The 20,976-nt window shown below is 44.3% G+C and overlaps 1 protein-coding gene across 3 annotated transcripts in view; it reads left to right on the forward strand.

Annotated features, from left to right (window-relative positions):
- Window positions 1–366: 366 nt before the first annotated feature.
- The window catches only part of enpp2 (ectonucleotide pyrophosphatase/phosphodiesterase 2), a 48,753-nt gene continuing 28,143 nt past the window's right edge, over window positions 367–20,976 (forward strand). The window contains exons 1-13 of one of the 3 annotated variants that reach the window (XM_038995213.1): window positions 367–569; window positions 784–889; window positions 4,689–4,844; window positions 5,207–5,332; window positions 5,834–5,894; window positions 6,033–6,130; window positions 7,050–7,129; window positions 7,271–7,390; window positions 10,045–10,100; window positions 14,324–14,389; window positions 14,622–14,694; window positions 17,705–17,813; window positions 20,840–20,968. In XM_038995213.1, the coding sequence (XP_038851141.1) occupies window positions 540–569; window positions 784–889; window positions 4,689–4,844; window positions 5,207–5,332; window positions 5,834–5,894; window positions 6,033–6,130; window positions 7,050–7,129; window positions 7,271–7,390; window positions 10,045–10,100; window positions 14,324–14,389; window positions 14,622–14,694; window positions 17,705–17,813; window positions 20,840–20,968 (1,210 nt within the window). In that variant the 5' untranslated portion in view covers window positions 367–539. The remainder of the gene's footprint in view (window positions 570–783; window positions 890–4,688; window positions 4,845–5,206; window positions 5,333–5,833; window positions 5,895–6,032; window positions 6,131–7,049; window positions 7,130–7,270; window positions 7,391–10,044; window positions 10,101–14,323; window positions 14,390–14,621; window positions 14,695–17,704; window positions 17,814–20,839; window positions 20,969–20,976) is intronic. The other 2 variants (XM_038995212.1, XM_038995214.1) reach the window with 2 other exon arrangements.

Consider the following 20,976-nt stretch of genomic DNA (forward strand, 5'->3'; position numbering starts at 1 on the left):
TCTGTAAGGATTTATGATCCATGCAAAAGCTCTTTGTCCCTTTCCGTTTTACAATGAGAACTTGTTATGTTTTGCATATAGGTTACCATGACTATTATGCGTTTATTACTGGTTCTCAGAAGTTTTCAGGGCTTTCAGCAAGGAGGTTTTACTCTCCTTTTGTTTTCTAAATCATTTGCAGTACAAGGGGATGATGATGATCATTTCAAAGTGGCGACCGATTTGAAAAGTATCAAAGGGTATTGTTATGCATTCACCGGGGTGGTCTCCACTTGCGTTTAGTATCCTACCGCGCACTGCGCGCAGTAACATTAAACGGCAGCATAAGCACTTTTACTTGATTCATTGTATTGAGAGCTGGAAGGAGGCGCCCTTTGGCACCGTGAACAGGTGTTCATCTGAAATCACAAAACTTGGCCACCACACCGTTCTTGCGCTCAGTCTTGGTGATAGCCGGGGTGCAGTCAGGACGCACGGTAACGGACCGAATAGGGACCACTGCGATAAACACATGCATTCTGTAGGACGGAACTGACATAATGGGGAAATATAAGATATCATTTAAACAGGTATGATGGAAATGACCAAAGATGGTTTAGAAAACTCTGTGATATTACAATGTCGGATGTTCAAGAGACAATACCTGGGTTGTTCTGGCATGCTCCGCTATAGTTATTGTGGGAGACTTGTCGTCATCGCCTCCTATGTGTTTCACGTTTCATTTTATGTGACAATCTTTTGTAGAATTGTAGAATTTATCTGTTGTTTCATTCATTTTCAAAGATGTGCTGTGTCCTCTCCATCGTCTGTGGTTCGGGTTTCTGCTCGGGGTATGTTTATGACCGTCCCGAAAGGTCTGTAGAGGAGGCTGCTTCATCAAGGACAGACAGTAAGCAAGATTGGACAACTGTTTTGCATAAAATATAGATATTTTTGGGGACTACCATCTCTCCCTTTCTCTCTCTCCCTCTCTGACAATAGTTGATGGGTATTATTGTTGTCTATTACAGTGAGTGCATTGTTTTAAAAAAAATTTTTTTTAAGTGTATAATGACGTATTGGGACAAGGTGTTATGCATGGTATACTGCAAGCACAGCAGAATCATTTTCTCTGTAATTTAGTTACCAAAATAAGCTTTACAGTATATTTTGAAAAAGCCTTTATGTATTTTGGCTGTAAATGTATATAAAACAAACTTTCCTTTTGCCATTTTAAACAAGTCGGACAGAAAACTGTCTTTTGATTCCAGAAGCATTAAACTAAATCTTAAACTGACTTAGGGGGCAAAGCAATCAATCATTCTACAGTCTGTAGACTAACATGGAATCCACTGCTTTAAACATGAGTAACATACATTATGTGGAACTTACTATGTTCCCTTAGGTAACTGTAGCGATGGAATCCACTGCTTTAAACATGAGTAACATACATTATGTGGAACGTACTATGTTTCCTTAGGTAACTGTAGCGATGGAATCCACTGCTTTAAACATGAGTAACATACATTATATGGAACTTACTATGTTTCCTTAGGTAACTGTAGCGATGGAATCCACTGCTTTAACATGAGTAACATACATTATGTGGAACGTACTATGTTCCCTTAGGTAACTGTAGCGATGGAATTCAAAATGCAGTTTATTTGCAGATCATTTTCTATCAGATCTGTCTGCCAGTGTACACAGAACTAATAAGCAAAGAGTGTTTAAATGTAACAAACGATTACTGTTGTCCTTTTTCACGAGTGATTGGCCTGTTGGTGTATATTTGGGGTTTGTTTGCTCGGCCTCTACCTTGTGTCAATATCACGTGAGCTGTTCAGCCGTGCTCCACATTTTCTGACCTGGTCTGCGTGTCAAAACTCAGAGATTTGAATTATACTGTAGGGAAACTTGCCAAAGATCCCACTGCACAGCTGTGAAAAGACATTGTAATCTTTCTTTCACAGGTAGTTTGTTTCCTTTCATTCAGTTCATTCACTGTGTCTGGAATGGGTTTGACATCAAGTCAATGATTAGTTATATGCCTTAACTCATACAGCTATTCCTGTGCAGTAAACTGAGTTTGAATCTTAACAGAATTCTTCCACGTGCTTCTCCTGGTGTTGGCCAGGTTTTCCTGCTGGAGGTTTGTTCCTGAATCCACAAGGAACATCTTACTATGTACTGTATGTTACACTGGCTTGGTCCCCTCTGTTCCTCTCCCCAACCTCAGGGAAGACTTCCTCTCCCCAACCTCAGGGAAGTGTTCCTCTCCCCAACCTCAGGGAAGTGTTCCTCTCTCCAACCTCAGGGAAGTGTTCCTCTCCCCAACCTCAGGGAAGTGTTCCTCTCCCCAACCTCAGGGAAGTGTTCCTCTCCCCAACCTCAGGGAAGTGTTCCTCTCCCCAACCTCAGGGAAGTGTTCCTCTCCCCAACCTCAGGGAAGTGTTCCTCTCCCCAACCTCAGGGAAGTGTTCCTCTCCCCAACCTCAGGGAAGTGTTCCTCTCCCCAACCTCAGGGAAGAGTTCCTCTCCCCAACCTCAGAGAAGTGTGCCTCTCCCCAACCTCAGGGAAGACCTCCTCTCCCCAACCTCAGGGAAGACCTCCTCTCCCCAACTTCAGGGAAGACTTCCTCTCCCCAACCTCAGGGAAGTGTTCCTCTCCCCAACCTCAGGGAAGTGTTCCTCTCCCCAACTTCAGGGAAGTGTTCCTCTCCCCAACTTCAGGGAAGTGTTCCTCTCCCCAACCTCAGGGAAGTGTTCCTCTCCCCAACCTCAGGGAAGTGTTCCTCTCCCCAACCTCAGGGAAGAGTTCCTCTCCCCAACCTCAGGGAGGTGTTCCTCTCCCCAACCTCAGGGAAGTGTTCCTCTCCCCAACCTCAGGGAAGTGTTCCTCTCCCCAACCTCAGGGAAGTGTTCCTCTCCCCAACCTCAGGGAAGTGTTCCTCTCCCCAACCTCAGGGAAGTGTTCCTCTCCCCAGCCTCAGGGAAGTGTTCCTCTCCCCAACCTCAGGGAAGAGTTCCTCTCCCCAACCTCAGGGAAGTGTTCCTCTCCCCAACCTCAGGGAAGTGTTCCTCTCCCCAACTTCAGGGAGGTGTTCCTCTCCCCAACCTCAGGGAAGTGTTCCTCTCCCCAACCTCAGGGAGGTGTTCCTCTCCCCAACCTCAGGGAGGTGTTCCTCTCCCCAACCTCAGGGAGGTGTTCCTCTCCCCAACCTCAGGGAAGTGTTCCTCTCCCCAACCTCAGGGAAGAGTTCCTCTCCCCAACCTCAGGGAAGTGTTTCTCTCCCCAACCTCAGGGAAGTGTTTCTCTCCCCAACTTCAGGGAAGTGTTTCTCTCCCCAACTTCAGGGAAGTGTTCCTCTCCCCAACCTCAGGGAGGTGGTCCTCTCCCCAGCCTCAGGGAAGACCTCCTCTCCCCAACCTCAGGGAAGTGTTCCTCTCCCCAGCCTCAGGGAAGTGTTCCTCTCCCCAGCCTCAGGGAAGTGGTCCTCTCCCCAACTTCAGGGAAGTGTTCCTCTCCCCAACCTCAGGGAAGTGGTCCTCTCCCCAACCTCAGAGAAGTGGTCCTCTCCCCAACCTCAGAGAAGTGTTCCTCTCCCCAACCTCAGGGAAGACTTCCTCTCCCCAACTTCAGGGAAGACCTCCTCTCCCCAACCTCAGGGAAGAGTTCCTCTCCCCAACCTCAGGGAAGTGTTCCTCTCCCCAACCTCAGGGAAGAGTCCCTCTCCCCAACCTCAGGGAAGACTTCCTCTCCCCAACCTCAGGGAAGTGTTCCTCTCCCCAACCTCAGGGAAGTGTTCCTCTCCCCAACCTCAGAGAAGTGTGCCTCTCCCCAACCTCAGGGAAGTGTTCCTCTCCCCAACCTCAGGGAAGTGTTCCTCTCCCCAACCGCAGGGAAGTGTTCCTCTCCCCAACTTCAGGGAAGTGTTCCTCTCCCCAACCTCAGGGAAGTGTTCCTCTCCCCAACCTCAGGGAAGACCTCCTCTCCCCAACCTCAGGGAAGTGTTCCTCTCCCCAACCTCAGGGAAGTGTTCCTCTCCCCAACCTCAGGGAAGTGTACCTCTCCTCAACCTCAGGGAAGTGTTGAGTAGTAGAGAATTGTTTTTTCTCTATCTCTCTCTCTCTCTCTCTCTCTCTCTGACAGCTCCCTCAGTAGATATTAACGGTTGTCTCTCTCTCTCTCTCTGACAGCTCCCTCAGTAGATATTAACGGTTGTCTCTCTCTCTCTCTCTGACAGCTCCCTCAGTAGATATTAACGGTTGTCTCTCTCTCTCTCCCTGACAGCTCCCTCAGTAGATATTAACGGTTGTCTCTCTCTCTCTCCCTGACAGCTCCCTCAGTAGATATTAACGGTTGTCTCTCTCTCTCTCCCTGACAGCTCCCTCAGTAGATATTAACGGTTGTCTCTCTCTCTCCCTGCCAGCTCCCTCAGTAGATATTAACGGTTGTCTCTCTCTCCCTGACAGCTCCCTCAGTAGATATTAACGGTTGTCTCTCTCTCTCTCCCTGACAGCTCCCTCAGTAGATATTAACGGTTGTCTCTCTCTCTCTCTCTCTCTCTCTCTCCCTCTCTCTCTGTCTCTCTCTCTCTCCCTGCCAGCTCCCTCAGTCGTGGTTAATGGTTGTCTCTCTCTCTCTCTCTCTCTCCCTTTCATCTCCCTCAGTAGTTGTTAATGGTTGTCTCTCTCTCTCTCTCTGCCAGCTCCCTCAGACTCCCCGTGGATCAGCACGTCAGGATCCTGCAAGAACAGATGCTTTGAATTGGACGAGGCTGAGCCTCCCAACTGCCGCTGTGACAACTTATGTAAAACCTATAACAGCTGCTGCCAGGATTTTGATGAGCACTGCTTGAGAACAGGTAAGCCTGAAGCCTGCCAGCCTGTCTGTCTGGGTTGGTGGTCCCCCCCTGCTCCCTTTCATGTTCCTTCAACATGGTGGTCTTACATCTCAGTTCAACCCCTCTCCCCAGTCCAAGTTGTACATGTTCCAGAATGTTCAGTATGTTGTATTGCATCAATGTAGGGTTCAAAATGAACACACACTTGACTTCATACTTAATGACCTTCACCATCTCTGTCAGTTTCTACCTCATGTATATGACCTTATGGTAACTTGACTCATTGTTGAATGTTACAGCCTGATGCAGTTCTAATGGGTCCTTGTTACCTATGTAACATCCTCTCTCATTAATTGATTGATTAAATGATTGATTGTGTCCAGAGGGAGGTTTTGAGTGCAGTAAGGAGCGCTGTGGAGAGAGCAGGAATGACCAGAATGCCTGTCACTGTTCTGAGGACTGTCTGGCCAAAGGAGACTGCTGCACCAACTACAGAACTCTCTGTAAAGGTTAGACACTGATACTAGATGTCTCTCAACCTGATACTGCTGCTGCGTGTGCGTTAGCCAACCCTTCTGACTGTTGTTGTCATGACTTCCACTACCGGTCCAAAGCTTTAGAACACCTACTCATTCAAGGGTTTTTCTTTATTTTTACTATTTTCTACATTGTAGAATAATAGTGAAGACATCAAAACTATGAAATAACACATATGGAATCATGTAGTAACCAAAAAAGTGTTAAACAAATCAAAATATATTTTATATTTGAGATTCTTCAAATAGCCACCCTTTGCCTTGATGACAACTGTGTTATTTCATAGTTTTGATGTCTTCACTATTATTTGATATTGTAGAAAATAGTAAAAATAAAGAAAAACCCTTGAATGAGAAGGTGTTCTAAAACTTTTGACCGGTAGTGTACCTCTCTGGCTGTATCCTATACAGTGGTAGTGGAAGGTTGCATTGAACTCTCACATTAACTCTTAATTGGACCACTTTCTTTGGAAGGGGACACTACTTGGTTGCAGGATGACTGTGAAGACATTAGAACCCATGAATGTCCGGCTGGGTAAGAGATCCTATTCACACACTTCAGACCTTTTTATAAAAATAAAAAAAATTGTTTAACCTTTCACAACTATTTCACAGCGATTCACAACAAAAACGTAAGAACATCAGAGATCGTGTCATGATCTTTTGTCCCCAGGTTTGTCCGTCCCCCTCTCATCATGGTGTCAGTGGATGGGTTCAGAGCCTCCTACATGAAGAGAGGAAGCACAGTGATCCCCAACATCGAGAAACTCAGTAAGATGTTATGAATCATCCATAACAAGGCTTCATTTGACTGGGTCTACTTTATTCAACTTTATTCAACTTTATTTAACTTTAACTTTATTCACTTTATTTAACTTTATTCACTTTATTCAACTTTATTCAACTTTATTCACTTTAACTTTATTCACTTTAACTTTATTCACTTTAATTCAACTTTATTAAACTTTATTCACTTTATTCACTTTATTAAACTTTATTCACTTTATTCAACTTTATTCACTTTATTCAACTTTATTCACTTTATTCAACTTTATTCAACTTTATTCACTTTATTCAACTTTATTCACTTTATTCAACTTTATTCAACTTTATTCACTTTATTCAACTTTATTCAACTTTATTCACTTTATTAAGCTTTATTTAACTTTATTCACTTTATTAAACTTTATTTAACTTTATTCACTTTATTCACTTTATTCAACTTTATTCACTTTATTCACTTTATTCAACTTTATTCAACTTTATTCAACTTTAACTTTATTCACTTTATTCAACTTTATTCACTTTATTAAACTTTATTCAACTTTATTCAACTTTATTCACTTTATTCAACTTTATTTAACTTTATTTAACTTTATTCACTTTATTCAACTTTATTCACTTTATTCACTTTATTAAACTTTATTTAACTTTATTTAACTAGGCAAGTCAGTTAAGAACAAATTCTTATTTACAATGAAGGCCTACCCCGGCCAAACCCGGACAACGCTGGGCCAATTGTGTGCCGCCCTATAGGACTCCCAATCACGGCTGGTTGTGATACATCCTAGAATCGAACCAGGATGTCTGTAGTGACGCCTCTAGCACTGAGATGCAGTGTCTTAGACCGCTGCGCCACTCGGGAGCCCGTACCATTACATCATATCTGTCTGTGCCTTTTTACCTGTAGGAGCCTGTGGTACCCATGCTCCTTACATGAGACCCGTGTACCCCACCAAAACGTTCCCCAATCTCTATACTCTTGCAACGGTACGTACTGGTCAGTCATCCTTTTTCTTCCCTGTCTTCCTCCTTGCTGAACTCAGCTGAACATTTTAGCTTCAATTTTGCCGTAATGTAATGTAACATCCAGCCCCGACGGGTTAACACCTCAGTCCTGACCTCCTGTAGGGCCTGTACCCTGAGTCCCATGGCATCGTTGGCAACTCCATGCATGACCCTGTGTTCGATGCCAACTTTAACCTGCGGGGTCGAGAGAAGCTGAATCATCGTTGGTGGGGAGGTCAGCCGGTGAGGCCTACTCTCTCTGTTCTCTGGTTCAGTCATACTGCGCCTTCAGAAAGGATTCACACCCCTACTCTCTCTGTTCTCTGGTTCAGTCATACTGCGCCTTCAGAAAGGATTCACACCCCTACTCTCTCTGTTCTCTGGTTCAGTCATACTGCGCCTTCAGAAAGGATTCACACCCCTACTCTCTCTGTTCTCTGGTTCAGTCATACTGCGCCTTCAGAAAGGACTCACACCCCTACTCTCTCTGTTCTCTGGTTCAGTCATACTGCGCCTTCAGAAAGGATTCACACCCCTACTCTCTCTGTTCTCTGGTTCAGTCATACTGCGCCTTCAGAAAGGATTCACACCCCTACTCTCTCTGTTCTCTGGTTCAGTCATACTGCGCCTTCAGAAAGGATTCACACCCCTTCACTTGGTACACATGTTGTTGTGTTACAGCCTGAATTTAAAACGGATTACATTTAGATTATTTTTCACTGCCCTTCCACACAATACCCCATAATGTCAAAGTGGAATTATGTTTTTACAAATGAATTACAAATGAAAAGCTGAAAAGTCTTGAGTCAATAAGCATTTAACCTCTTTGTTATGGCATAAATTACTTAACAAGTCACATAATAAGTTGCATGGACTCACTCTGTGTGCAATAATAGTGTTTAACATGATTTTTGAATGACTGCCTCATCTCTGTACCCCACAAATACAATTATCTGTAAGGTCCCTCAGTTGAGCAGATTAAACCACAAAGACCAGGGAGGTTTTCCAATGCCTTGCAAAGAAGGGCACCTATTGGTAGATGGGTAAAAATAAAAAAGCAGACATTGAATATCCCTTTGAGCATGGTGAAGTTATTAATTACACTTTGGATGGCGTATCAATACACCCAGTCACTACAAAGATACAGGTGTCCTGTCTAACTCAGTTGCCGGAGAGGAAGGAAACCACTCAGGGATTTCACCATGAGGCCAATGGTGACTTTAAAACACTTACAGAGTTTAATGGCTGTGATAGGAGAAAACTGAGGATGGATCTACAAAATTGTAGTTACTCCACAAAACTAACTTAAATGACAGAGTGAAAAGAAGGACGCCTGTATAGAATACAAATATTCCAAAACATGCATACTGTTTGCAATAAGATACTAAAGTAAAAAAATGTGGCAAAGAAATTAACTTTATATCCTGAATACAAAGCGTTATGTTTGGGGCAAATTCAATACAACACATTACTGAGTACCAACCTCTGTATTTTCAAGCATGGTGGTGGTTGCATCATGTTATGGGTATGCTTGTCATCGGCAAGGATTAGGGAGTTTTTTAGGATAAACATAAACGGAATAGAGCTAAGCACAGGCAAAATCCTAGAGGAAAATCTGGTTCAGTCTGCTTTCCAACAGACACTGGGAGACAAATTCACTTTTCAGCAGGACAGTAACTTAAAACACAAGGCAAAATATACACTGGAGTTGCTCACCAAGATGACATTGAATGTTCCTGAGTGGCTAAGTTTTGACTCAAATCGGCTTGAAAATCTATGGCAAGACTTGGCAAGAAAATGGCTGTCTAGCAATGATCAACAACCAACTTGAGAGCTTGAATACTGTGCAAATATTGTACAATCCAGGCGTGCAAAGCTTTTAGAGACTTACCCAGAAAGACACACAGCTGTAATCGCTGCCAAAGGTGATTCTAACATGTATTGACTCAGGGCTGTGAATACTTGTGTAAATTAGATATTTCTGTATTTAATTTTCAATACATTTTATAAAATGTCTAAAAACCTGTTTTCACTTTGTCATTATGGGATATTGTGTGTAGATTGATGACCATTTATTTTTTAATGCAGGCTGTAACACAACAAAATGTGGAATAAGTTAAGGGGTATGAATATTTTCTAAAGGCACTGTAAGCCATTCTAGAAGCCCTCCCTCCCATTCTAGAAGCCCTCCCTCCCATTCTAAAAGCCCTCCCTCCCATTCTAGAAGCCCTCCCTCCCATTCTAGAAGCCCTCCCTCCCATTCTAGAAGCCCTCCCTCCCATTCTAGAAGCCCCCCCTCCCATTCTAGAAGCCCTCCCTCCCATTCTAGAAGCCCTCCCTCCCATTCTAGAAGCCCTCCCTCCCATTCTAGAAGGCCTGCATCTGTGTTCTATTTCCACAGTAATGGCCTTACATACAGCTGGCCAGGTTTGCCTCTCTCTCTCTCTCTCTCTCTCTCTCTCTCTCTCTCTCTCTCTCTCTCTCTCTCTCTCTCTCTCTCTCTCTCTCTCCTCTCTCTCTCTCTCTCTCTCTCTCTCTCTCTCTCTCTCTCTCTCTCTCTCTCTCTCTCTCTCTCTCTCTCTCTCTCTCTCTCCTTTCATATGGGACTGTTTAACTTGGCTTTGAGCATGAATGTTGTAAAACTAGTGAGTAGTGTTTAAATGTAATAACTGTCCATTTCAAGTTGAGACATTGGATTGGAAATGGCGTCAGCCTTGCAAATGTACTGTAGTGGTTTAAGGTCGCAAACGCTTTTGAAGGACTTTGTTGATGAAAATTGATTTTCCCATTGTCCTTAAAGAAGGTGTTATATGCCATTACATGATAAATGATATTGTCTTATATCACAGTTTAAAGACAATTTACTGTGGTTATATTCACTTTTATTCTTGTCCTAGATCTGGATTACAGCAGTGAAGCAGGGGGTGAAAGCTGGAACTTTCTTCTGGCCTGTGTAAGTCTCTCCCTCTCTCCCCCACACCCCCTCTCTCTCTCTCCCACACTCTCTCTCTCTGTCTGTCTGTCTGTCTGTCTGTCTGGCTGTCTGGCTGTCTGGCTGTCTGGCTGTCTGGCTGTCTGGCTGTCTGTCTAGCTGTCTGTCTCTCTGTCTCTCTCTCTCTGACTACCCCTCTCTCTCGCTCTCCCCCCCCTCTCTCGCTCCCCCCCCCTCTCTCTACACCACATCTGAAAAATGTCTGTTCAAGGCCATTTGTATCATATTCCCCTCTTCTCAATGCATAAATATTATGTCCCACAAACTTTATCACCTCACAGCCTGTCAATATTCTCCTCAGAATTCTCAAGTAGTGATTAGCGATTAACTGACATTTCGTTATTTTTTTCCGTTATTAAACAACTAATTTGATCAACGTCGATTCAATTACTTGAATTCAATTTAGTACATTTGTTTTGTGAGGCCAACGCGCTGTTTCTCTAGGGAGAAATCAAAATCATTCATGAGAAAAATCAAGAACTATGTGGGATGCTGGGTTGAAGGGAGATGTAGTTTTCATTAAGCAAATATTCAACCTAGTTAAGCACAGAAACGTGGTAATTAACTATATTGACCATAATCCATTGCACCTGTTTTTTCTGGGTCAGGCAGAGATGGATACTCTTTTATGCTTGCTACATTAGGTTAGATACACACAGACCGCATGAGAGATGAATGTACACAACACACCGAGAGAGAACATTAGATGGTCTGTCTGCTTGGTTGCTACTGCCTTAGCAGAGATGAGATAATGACTTTAAGGAATGAAAAATACTAAGTAATATACAAATATTGTATTATTTCATAGTAATTTAATTTGTTTTTATTGATGTCTACCCTATGTAGACCTGACATAGACAATGGAATATTTAAATGTTTTGGAAATTTAATGTTTACTATTTTGGGCTTTGGAAATTTCCATTAAAAAGCTAAATTGTTTTTGTAATGTCATTATTTCACAATGCATTTAATGTAAAAAAAATAATCATATTGAAACTGAAATTGAAAAACGGTGATATTTTTTTAAATGAGCGAACGGAAATGGACCTAGAAAAGCACTTGTGGCTCAGCATTACTCTCACAGACAAAACACAACAAAGTGCTGCTGTTATATTGTCATAACACTGTTGTGGATTTCAGTTGGAGATGTCTGGAAACTACATGTTCTTGTTTAGTTGTACTCTGGCTAAACTAACGCATGCAGGCTGCTAAAACCCCCCACAATGCATCACACATTCATAAGACACAGAGAGGTCTTTGAGGCAGACCTCAGTTCGGAGGCGTACAGACCTAACTGTTTTTGAGAGCAATTTGACTCAAATCGGCCTATTAACATTAAGCGGGGTGCCTGCATGTGACCTTGGCCAGCTGGGGGACTCCTTCAAAAGCAGTGACAAAGTGCATTTCAAGGTGCACTTCCTGAGGGAGGCCCAGGGCACTGAGGAGGAGGAGGAGGAGGAGGGGGAGGAGGAGGAGGAGGAGGGGGGTCACTTTATAGTACAGTACAAGACTGTATTATTTAACCAATGAGGAGATGACGGGGAGTTGTAGCTTTGTGGAGGTCTCTGTTAAGACCAACTCCAGGGAGGTCTGAACCAACACCAGAGGGGTCGGGAAGAAGAGAAGCCCCCCTGTAGTGATTTAGTGGGATAAGCTCCACCCTCTTCCATACCCCCCAGGCCCCCCGCCCAGCTCCCCCACATGTCAAGCCCCAGTTAGAGAGGCAAACCCTGGGGTTGATGGTTGGCAGCTGTGCCTAGTGGGCTGGAGGATGGAGGTCTGCTGGTGGCCCACCGCTCTACAAGACAGGAACAGGAGGGGAGGCTTTGAGGTTCAAAGGCTTCCAGGGGGGAAGGAGAGTGATGTACCCCAGGACTATATAGGCCTGTTATAATGTCTTTAGTGGTTCTAATCTGGTGTACCCCAGGACTATATAGGCCTGTTATAATGTCTTTAGTGGTTCTAATCTGGTGTACCCCAGGACTATATAGGCCTGTTATAATGTCTTTAGTGGTTCTAATCTGATGTACCCCAGGACTATATAGGCCTGTTATAATGTCTTTAGTGGTTCTAATCTGGTGTACCCTAGGACTATATAGGCCTGTTATAATGTCTTTAGTGGTTCTAATCTGGTGTACCCCAGGACTATATAGGCCTGTTATAATGTCTTTAGTGGTTCTAATCTGGTGTACCCCAGGACTATATAGGCCTGTTATAATGTCTTTAGTGGTTCTAATCTGGTGTACCCCAGGACTATATAGGCCTGTTATAATGTCTTTAGTGGTTCTAATCTGGTGTACCCCAGGACTATATAGGCCTGTTATAATGTCTTTAGTGGTTCTAATCTGGTGTACCCCAGGACTATATAGGCCTGTTATAATGTCTTTAGTGGTTCTAATCTGGTGTACCCCAGGACTATATAGGCCTGTTATAATGTCTTTAGGGGTTCTAATCTGGTGTACCCCAGGACTATATAGGCCTGTTATAATGTCTTTAGGGGTTCTAATCTGGTGTACCCCAGGACTATATAGGCCTGTTATAATGTCTTTAGTGGTTCTAATCTGATGTACCCCAGGACTATATAGGCCTGTTATAATGTCTTTAGGGGTTCTAATCTGGTGTACCCAGGACTATATAGGCCTGTTATAATGTCTTTAGGGGTTCTAATCTGGTGTACCCCAGGACTATATAGGCCTGTTATAATGTCTTTAGTGGTTCTAATCTGATGTACCCCAGGACAATATAGGCCTGTTATAATTTCTTTAGGGGTTCTAATCTGGTGTACCCCAGGACTATATAGGCCTGTTATAATGTCTTTAGGGGTTCTAATCTGGTGTACCCCAGGACTATATAGGCCTGTTATAATGTCTTTAGTGGTTCTAATCTGGTGGACCCCAGGACTATATAGGCCTGTTATGTCTTTAGTGGTTCTAATCTGGTGTACCCCAGGACTATATAGGCCTGTTATAATGTCTTTAGTGGTTCTAATCTGGTGTACCCCAGGACTATATAGGCCTGTTATAATGTCTTTAGGGGTTCTAATCTGGTGTACCCCAGGACTATATAGGCCTGTTATAATGTCTTTAGGGGTTCTAATCTGGTGTACCCCAGGACTATATAGGCCTGTTATAATGTCTTTAGTGGTTCTAATCTGATGTACCCCAGGACTATATAGGCCTGTTATAATGTCTTTATGGGTTCTAATCTGGTGTACCCCAGGACTATATAGGCCTGTTATAATGTCTTTAGGGGTTCTAATCTGGTGTACCCCAGGACTATATAGGCCTGTTATAATGTCTTTAGTGGTTCTAATCTGGTGGACCCCAGGACTATATAGGCCTGTTATAATGTCTTTAGTGGTTCTAATCTGGTGTACCCCAGGACTATATAGGCCTGTTATAATGTCTTTAGTGGTTCTAATCTGGTGTACCCCAGGACTATATAGGCCTGTTATAATGTCTTTAGTGGTTCTAATCTGGTGTACCCCAGGACTATATAGGCCTGTTATAATGTCTTTAATGGTTCTAATCTGGTGTACCCCAGGACTATATAGGCCTGTTATGTCTTTAGGGGTTCTAATCTGGTGTACCCCAGGACTATATAGGCCTGTTATAATGTCTTTAATGGTTCTAATCTGGTGTACCCCAGGACTATATAGGCCTGTTATAATGTCTTTAGGGGTTCTAATCTGGTGTACCCCAGGACTATATAGGCCTGTTATAATGTCTTTAGGGGTTCTAATCTGGTGGACCCCAGGACTATATAGGCCTGTTATAATGTATTTAGGGGTTCTAATCTGGTGTACCCCAGGACTATATAGGCCTGTTATAATGTCTTTAGTGGTTCTAATCTGGTGTACCCCAGGACTATATAGGCCTGTTATAATGTCTTTAGTGGTTCTAATCTGGTGTACCCCAGCACTATATTGGCCTGTTATAATGTCTTTAGTGGTTCTAATCTGGTGTACCCCAGGACTATATAGGCCTGTTATAATGTCTTCAGTGGTTCTAATCTGGTGTACCCCAGGACTATATAGGCCTGTTATAATGTCTTCAGTGGTTCTAATCTGGTGTAACCCAGGACTATATAGGCCTGTTAAACATTGATACACAGCACCCCAGACATTTCTTTGTGAACTCCATTTTGTCCTCCATATAATGAACTCATCTGATGTGTCTTTCCAGTTCCATCCCGTTGGAGAGGAGAGTCCTGACCATGCTACAATGGCTTCACCTGCCAGACGGAGAGAGGTAAATCAGCTTCTTTAATTCTCTTCTTTAGGCTGTTACTATCTGCAATGATATACCAGCAGTGAAACCCTTCCTCTACATGCATCCAAGATGGCCGCTCTATGCTTAGCAGCAATCTCCATCTGACTTTGAGTAACTTTGCTCGCATATCCTAGCCCTGTATTTGAGCCCTGGGGGTGGTATAGTGTACACATGGCCAATCTAAGATTCCCTTCCACCTGTGTTGTTTCAGGCCGTATGTTTACGCCATGCACTCCGAGCAGCCAGATACGTTTGGCCACAAGATGGGGCCCATGAGCACTGAGGTGAGCTGGGGGCTGGGGGCTGGGGGCTGGAGGCTGGGGGCTGGAGGCTGGAGGCTGGGTCTAGGTGCTGGGTCTAGGTGCTGGGTCTAGGGCTGAATCTGAGGGGGAGAGACGGTTGTGGTCCAGACTACCGGTACCTGAGCATGTGTTAAGCAGCACTCACTACAGCAGCACTCACTATAGCAGCACTCACTACAACAGCACTCACTATAGCAGCACTCAATACAGCAGCACTCACTACAGCAGCACTCACTACAACAGCACTCACTACAGCAGCACTCACTATAGCAGCACTCACTATAGCAGCACTCACTATAGCAGCACTCACTATAGCAGCACTCACTACAGCAGCACTCACTATAGCAGCACTCACTACAGCAGCACTCACTACAGCAGCACTCACTACAGCAGCACTCACTATAGCAGCACTCACTACAGCAGCACTCACTACAGCAGCACTCACTACAGCAGCACTCACTACAGCAGCACTCACTACAGCAGCACTCACTACAGCAGCACTCACTATAGCAGCACTCACTATAGCAGCACTCACTATAGCAGCACTCACTATAGCAGTACTCACTATAGCAGCACTCACTATAGCAGCACTCACTATAGCAGCACTCACTACAGCAGCACTCACTATAGCTGCACTCACTACAGCTGCACTCACTACAGCTGCACTCACTACAGCTGCACTCACTACAGCAGCACTCACTACAGCAGCACTCACTACAGCTGCACTCACTACAGCAGCACTCACTACAGCAGCACTCACTACAGCAGCACTCACTACAGCAGCACTCACTACAGCAGCACTCACTACAGCAGCACTCACTATAGCAGCACTCACAACAGCAGCTCTCACTATAGCAGCACTCACTACTAATAAAGCATTGTTGGTTAAGGGCTTGTAAGTAAGCATTTCACTGTAAGGTAGGTTGTATTCGGTTGTATTAAGAAAAATAAGTGTTAAGTAAAAAATTGAAAATAAAAGTAACAAATCATTTAACAGCAGCAGTGGGCACCGCACATTGACTCTGTACCGGTACCCCCTGTATATAGCCTCCACATTGACTCTGTACCAATACCCCCTGTATATAGCCTCCACATTGACTCTGTACCAATACCCCCTGTATATAGCCTCCACATTGACTCTGTACCAATACCCCCTGTATATAGCCTCCACATTGACTCTGTACCGTAACACCCTGTATATAGCCTCCACATTGACTCTGTATGGTACCCCCTGTATATAGCCTCCACATTGACTCTGTACCGGTACCCCCTGTATATAGCCTCCACATTGACTCTGTACCGGTAGCCCCTGTATATAGCCTCCACATTGACTCTGTACCAATACCCCCTGTATATAGCCTCCACATTGACTCTGTATGGTACCCCCTGTATATAGCCTCCACATTGACTCTGTACCGGTACCCCCTGTATATAGCCTCCACATTGACTCTGTACCGGTACACCCTGTATATAGCCTCCACATTGACTCTGTACCAATACACCCTGTATATAGCCTCCACATTGACTCTGTACCGGTACCCCCTGTATATAGCCTCCACATTGACTCTGTACCAATACCCCCTGTATATAGCCTCCACATTGACTCTGTACCGGTACCCCCTGTATATAGCCTCCACATTGACTCTGTACCAATACCCCCTGTATATAGCCTCCACATTGACTCTGTACCGGTACCCCCTGTATATAGCCTCCACATTGACTCTGTACCGGTACCCCCTGTATATAGCCTCCACATTGACTCTGTACCAATACCCCCTGTATATAGCCTCCACATTGACTCTGTACCGGTACCCCCTGTATATAGCCTCCACATTGACTCTGTACCAATACCCCCTGTATATAGCCTCCACATTGACTCTGTACCGGTACCCCCTGTATATAGCCTCCACATTGACTCTGTACCGGTACCCCCTGTATATAGCCTCCACATTGACTCTGTACCAATACCCCCTGTATATAGCCTCCACATTGACTCTGTACCGGTACCCCCTGTATATAGCCTCCACATTGACTCTGTACCGGTACCCCCTGTATATAGCCTCCACATTGACTCTGTACCAATACCCCCTGTATATAGCCTCCACATTGACTCTGTACCAATACCCCCTGTATATAGCTTCCACATTGACTCTGTACCGGTACCCCCTGTATATAGCCTCCACATTGACTCTGTACCGGTACCCCCTGTATTTAGCCTCCACATTGACTCTGTACCAATACCCCCTGTATATAGCCTCCACATTGACTCTGTATGGTACCCCCTGTATATAGCCTCCACATTGACTCTGTATGGTACCCCCTGTATATAGCCTCCACATTGACTCTGTACCGGTACCCCCTGTATATAGCCTCCACATTGACTCTGTACCAATACCCCCTGTATATAGCCTCCACATTGACTCGGTACCGGTACCCCCTGTATATAGCCTCCACATTGACTCTGTACCAATACCCCCTGTATATAGCCTCCACATTGACTCTGTACCGGTACCCCCTGTATATAGCCTCCACATTGACTCTGTACCAATACCCCCTGTATATAGCCTCCACATTGACTCTGTACCGGTACCCCCTGTATATAGCTTCCACATTGACTCTGTACCGGTACCCCCTGTATATAGCCTCCACATTGACTCTGTACCAATACCCCCTGTATATAGCCTCCACATTGACTCTGTACCGGTACCCCCTGTATATAGCCTCCACATTGACTCTGTACCGTAACACCCTGTATATAGCCTCCACATTGACTCTGTACCGTAACACCCTGTATATAGCCTCCACATTGACTCTGTACCGTAACACCCTGTATATAGCCTCCACGTTATCTTACTGCTGCTGATTGTGTTATGTTTAATGTCTAATAATGATTAGGTATTTTGATGATCTGTATAGGGATCAATACTTCTATGATATCCCCTGATCGTTGTGATCGCTGTGTGAATATTGATCAGTGTATTCTGTGCTGCAGCTGAACAACCCTCTGAAGGAGATTGATAAGATCATTGGTCAGCTGATGGACGGCCTGAAACAGATGAAACTCCACCGATGTGTCAACATCATCATGGTGGGAGATCACGGTACTGCTGCACAACCGCCTTGACCCCTGACCCCTAACCCTAGTCAACACACACCAACTCTACCTAGTCAATACACACACTAACTCTACCTAGTCAATACACACTAACTCTACCTAGTCAATACACACTAACTCTACCTAGTCAATACACACTAACTCTACCTAGTCAATACACACTAACTCTACCTAGTCAATACACACTAACTCTACCTAGTCAATACACACTAACTCTACCTAGTCAATACACACTAACTCTACCTAGTCAATACACACTAACTCTACCTAGTCAATACACACTAACTCTACCTAGTCAATACACACTAACTCTACCTAGTCAATACACACTAACTCTACCTAGTCAATACACACTAACTCTACCTAGTCAATACACACTAACTCTACCTAGTCAATAAACACTAACTCTACCTAGTCAATACACACTAACTCTACCTAGTCAATACACACTAACTCTACCTAGTCAATACACACTAACTCTACCTAGTCAATACACACTAACTCTACCTAGTCAATACACACTAACTCTACCTAGTCAATACACACTAACTCTACCTAGTCAATACACACTAACTCTACCTAGTAAACACACACTAACTCTACCTAGTCAATACACACTAACTCTACCTAGTCAATACACACTAACTCTACCTAGTCAATACACACTAACTCTACCTAGTCAATACACACTAACTCTACCTAGTCAATACACACTAACTCTACCTAGTCAATACACACTAACTCTACCTAGTCAATACACACTAACTCTACCTAGTCAATACACACTAACTCTACCTAGTCAATACACACTAACTCTACCTACACACTAACTCTACCTAGTCAATACACACTAACTCTACCTAGTCAATACACACGCCGGGGGGAGAATCACGTATCAGTTATCTTTCCGAGGAAATGTACTTCCTAAATATCATTAGGCTGTAGTTTACTACATTGCCTATGAATAAATATTGATCACTCATATTAGTCTCCGTCTGAAAATCGTCCCACTCCTAAATAAATATTGATCACTCATATTAGTCCCTGTCTGAAAATCGTCCCACTCCTAAAAGGGAGGTAATAAAACGTAGCTCTAGAGAAAGTCTCTCCAGCTCAGGTCTCTTCAAAGTACGTCTCGTCTATTGGCTGATATAGCCCAGTAATACAGATACGTCTAGTCTATTGGCTGATATAGCCCAGTAATACCGATACGTCTAGTCTATTGGCTGATATAGCCCAGTAATACCGATACGTCTAGTCTATTGGCTGATATAGCCCAGTAATACCGATACGTCTAGTCTATTGGCTGATATAGCCCAGTAATACCGATACGTCTAGTCTATTGGCTGATATAGCCCAGTAATACCGATACCTCTAGTCTATTGGCTGATATAGCCCAGTAATACCGATACGTCTAGTCTATTGGCTGATATAGCCCAGTAATACCGATACGTCTAGTCTATTGGCTGATATAGCCCAGTAATACCGATACGTCTAGTCTATTGGCTGATATAGCCCAGTAATACCGATACGTCAAGCCTATTGGCTGATATAGCCCAGTAATACCGATACGTCTAGTCTATTGGCTGATATAGCCCAGTAATACCGATACGTCAAGCCTATTGGCTGATATAGCCCAGTAATACCGATACGTCAAGCCTATTGGCTGATATAGCCCAGTAATACCGATACGTCTAGTCTATTGGCTGATATAGCCCAGTAATACCGATACGTCAAGCCTATTGGCTGATATAGCCCAGTAATACCGATACGTCAAGCCTATTGGCTGATATAGCCCAGTAATACCGATACGTCTAGTCTATTGGCTGATATAGCCCAGTAATACCGATACGTCAAGCCTATTGGCTGATATAGCCCAGTAATACCGATACGTCAAGCCTATTGGCTGATATAGCCCAGTAATACCGATACGTCTAGTCTATTGGCTGATATAGCCCAGTAATACCGATACGTCTAGTCTATTGGCTGATATAGCCCAGTAATACCGATACGTCTAGTCTATTGGCTGATATAGCCCAGTAATACCGATACGTCTAGTCTATTGGCTGATATAGCCCAGTAATACCGATACGTCTAGTCTATTGGCTGATATAGCCCAGTAATACCGATACGTCTAGTCTATTGGCTGATATAGCCCAGTAATACCGATACGTCTAGTCTATTGGCTGATATAGCCCAGTAATACCGATACGTCTAGTCTATTGGCTGATATAGCCCAGTAATACCGATACGTCAAGCCTATTGGCTGATATAGCCCAGTAATAACGATACGTCAAGCCTATTGGCTGATATAGCCCAGTAATACCGATAGCCTAATATAATGGGCTACGTGAGAATATCTTGGTCCACGTGAGAATCTCTGATAATTTAACCTATTTCTTAGGTTATTTCTGCGCATTTTGATATGTCCTACAGGGCGCACAAGTCAGCTGAGTCATCACATACGCCTAAAATAACATCGCAGTATTGCGGTTGGGATCGGGACCAGTTCTTGCGTTAGCGGGTGGGAGTCGGACAGAAAGCCAGCGGGTGGGAGTCGGACAGAAAGCCAGCGGGTGGGAGTCGGACAGAAAGCCAGCGGGTGGGAGTCGGACAGAAAGCCAGCGGGTGGGAGTCGGACAGAAAGCCAGCGGGTGTGGGCGGATGCGGTATAAAAAGCTAGGGACGTGGGCGGGATGAATACATCCGCACACCTCTAGACCGGGGGTGACAAACTCATTCCATGGAGGGCTTAGTGTCTGCAGGTTTTAGTTTTCTCCTTTCATTTCAGACCTAGACAACCAGGTGAGGGGAGTTCTTTACTAATTCGTGACCTCAATTCATCAATCAAGTACAAGGCAGGAGCGAAAACCCTCAGACTCTCGGCCCTCCATGGAATGAGTGTGACACGTGCTCTAGACGATGTCCCTGTCTCTCTGTGGACAATCAGATCACCTTCTTCTTCTTCATTCTGCAGTGATTTAAAGTCTGTTCTGAACATGTGTTCCTCAGGTATGGAGGAGGCTCACTGTGACAGGACAGAGTTCCTCAGCTCATACATGCCGTCCACTGTTGATGACATCATCCTGATCCCCGGCTCCCTGGGCAGGATCCGTTCCAGGTACCCCAACAACCCCAAATGTGAGCGT

The sequence above is a fragment of the Salvelinus namaycush genome, chromosome 5, assembly GCF_016432855.1.
Source record: "Salvelinus namaycush isolate Seneca chromosome 5, SaNama_1.0, whole genome shotgun sequence".
Taxonomy (NCBI): domain Eukaryota; kingdom Metazoa; phylum Chordata; class Actinopteri; order Salmoniformes; family Salmonidae; genus Salvelinus; species Salvelinus namaycush.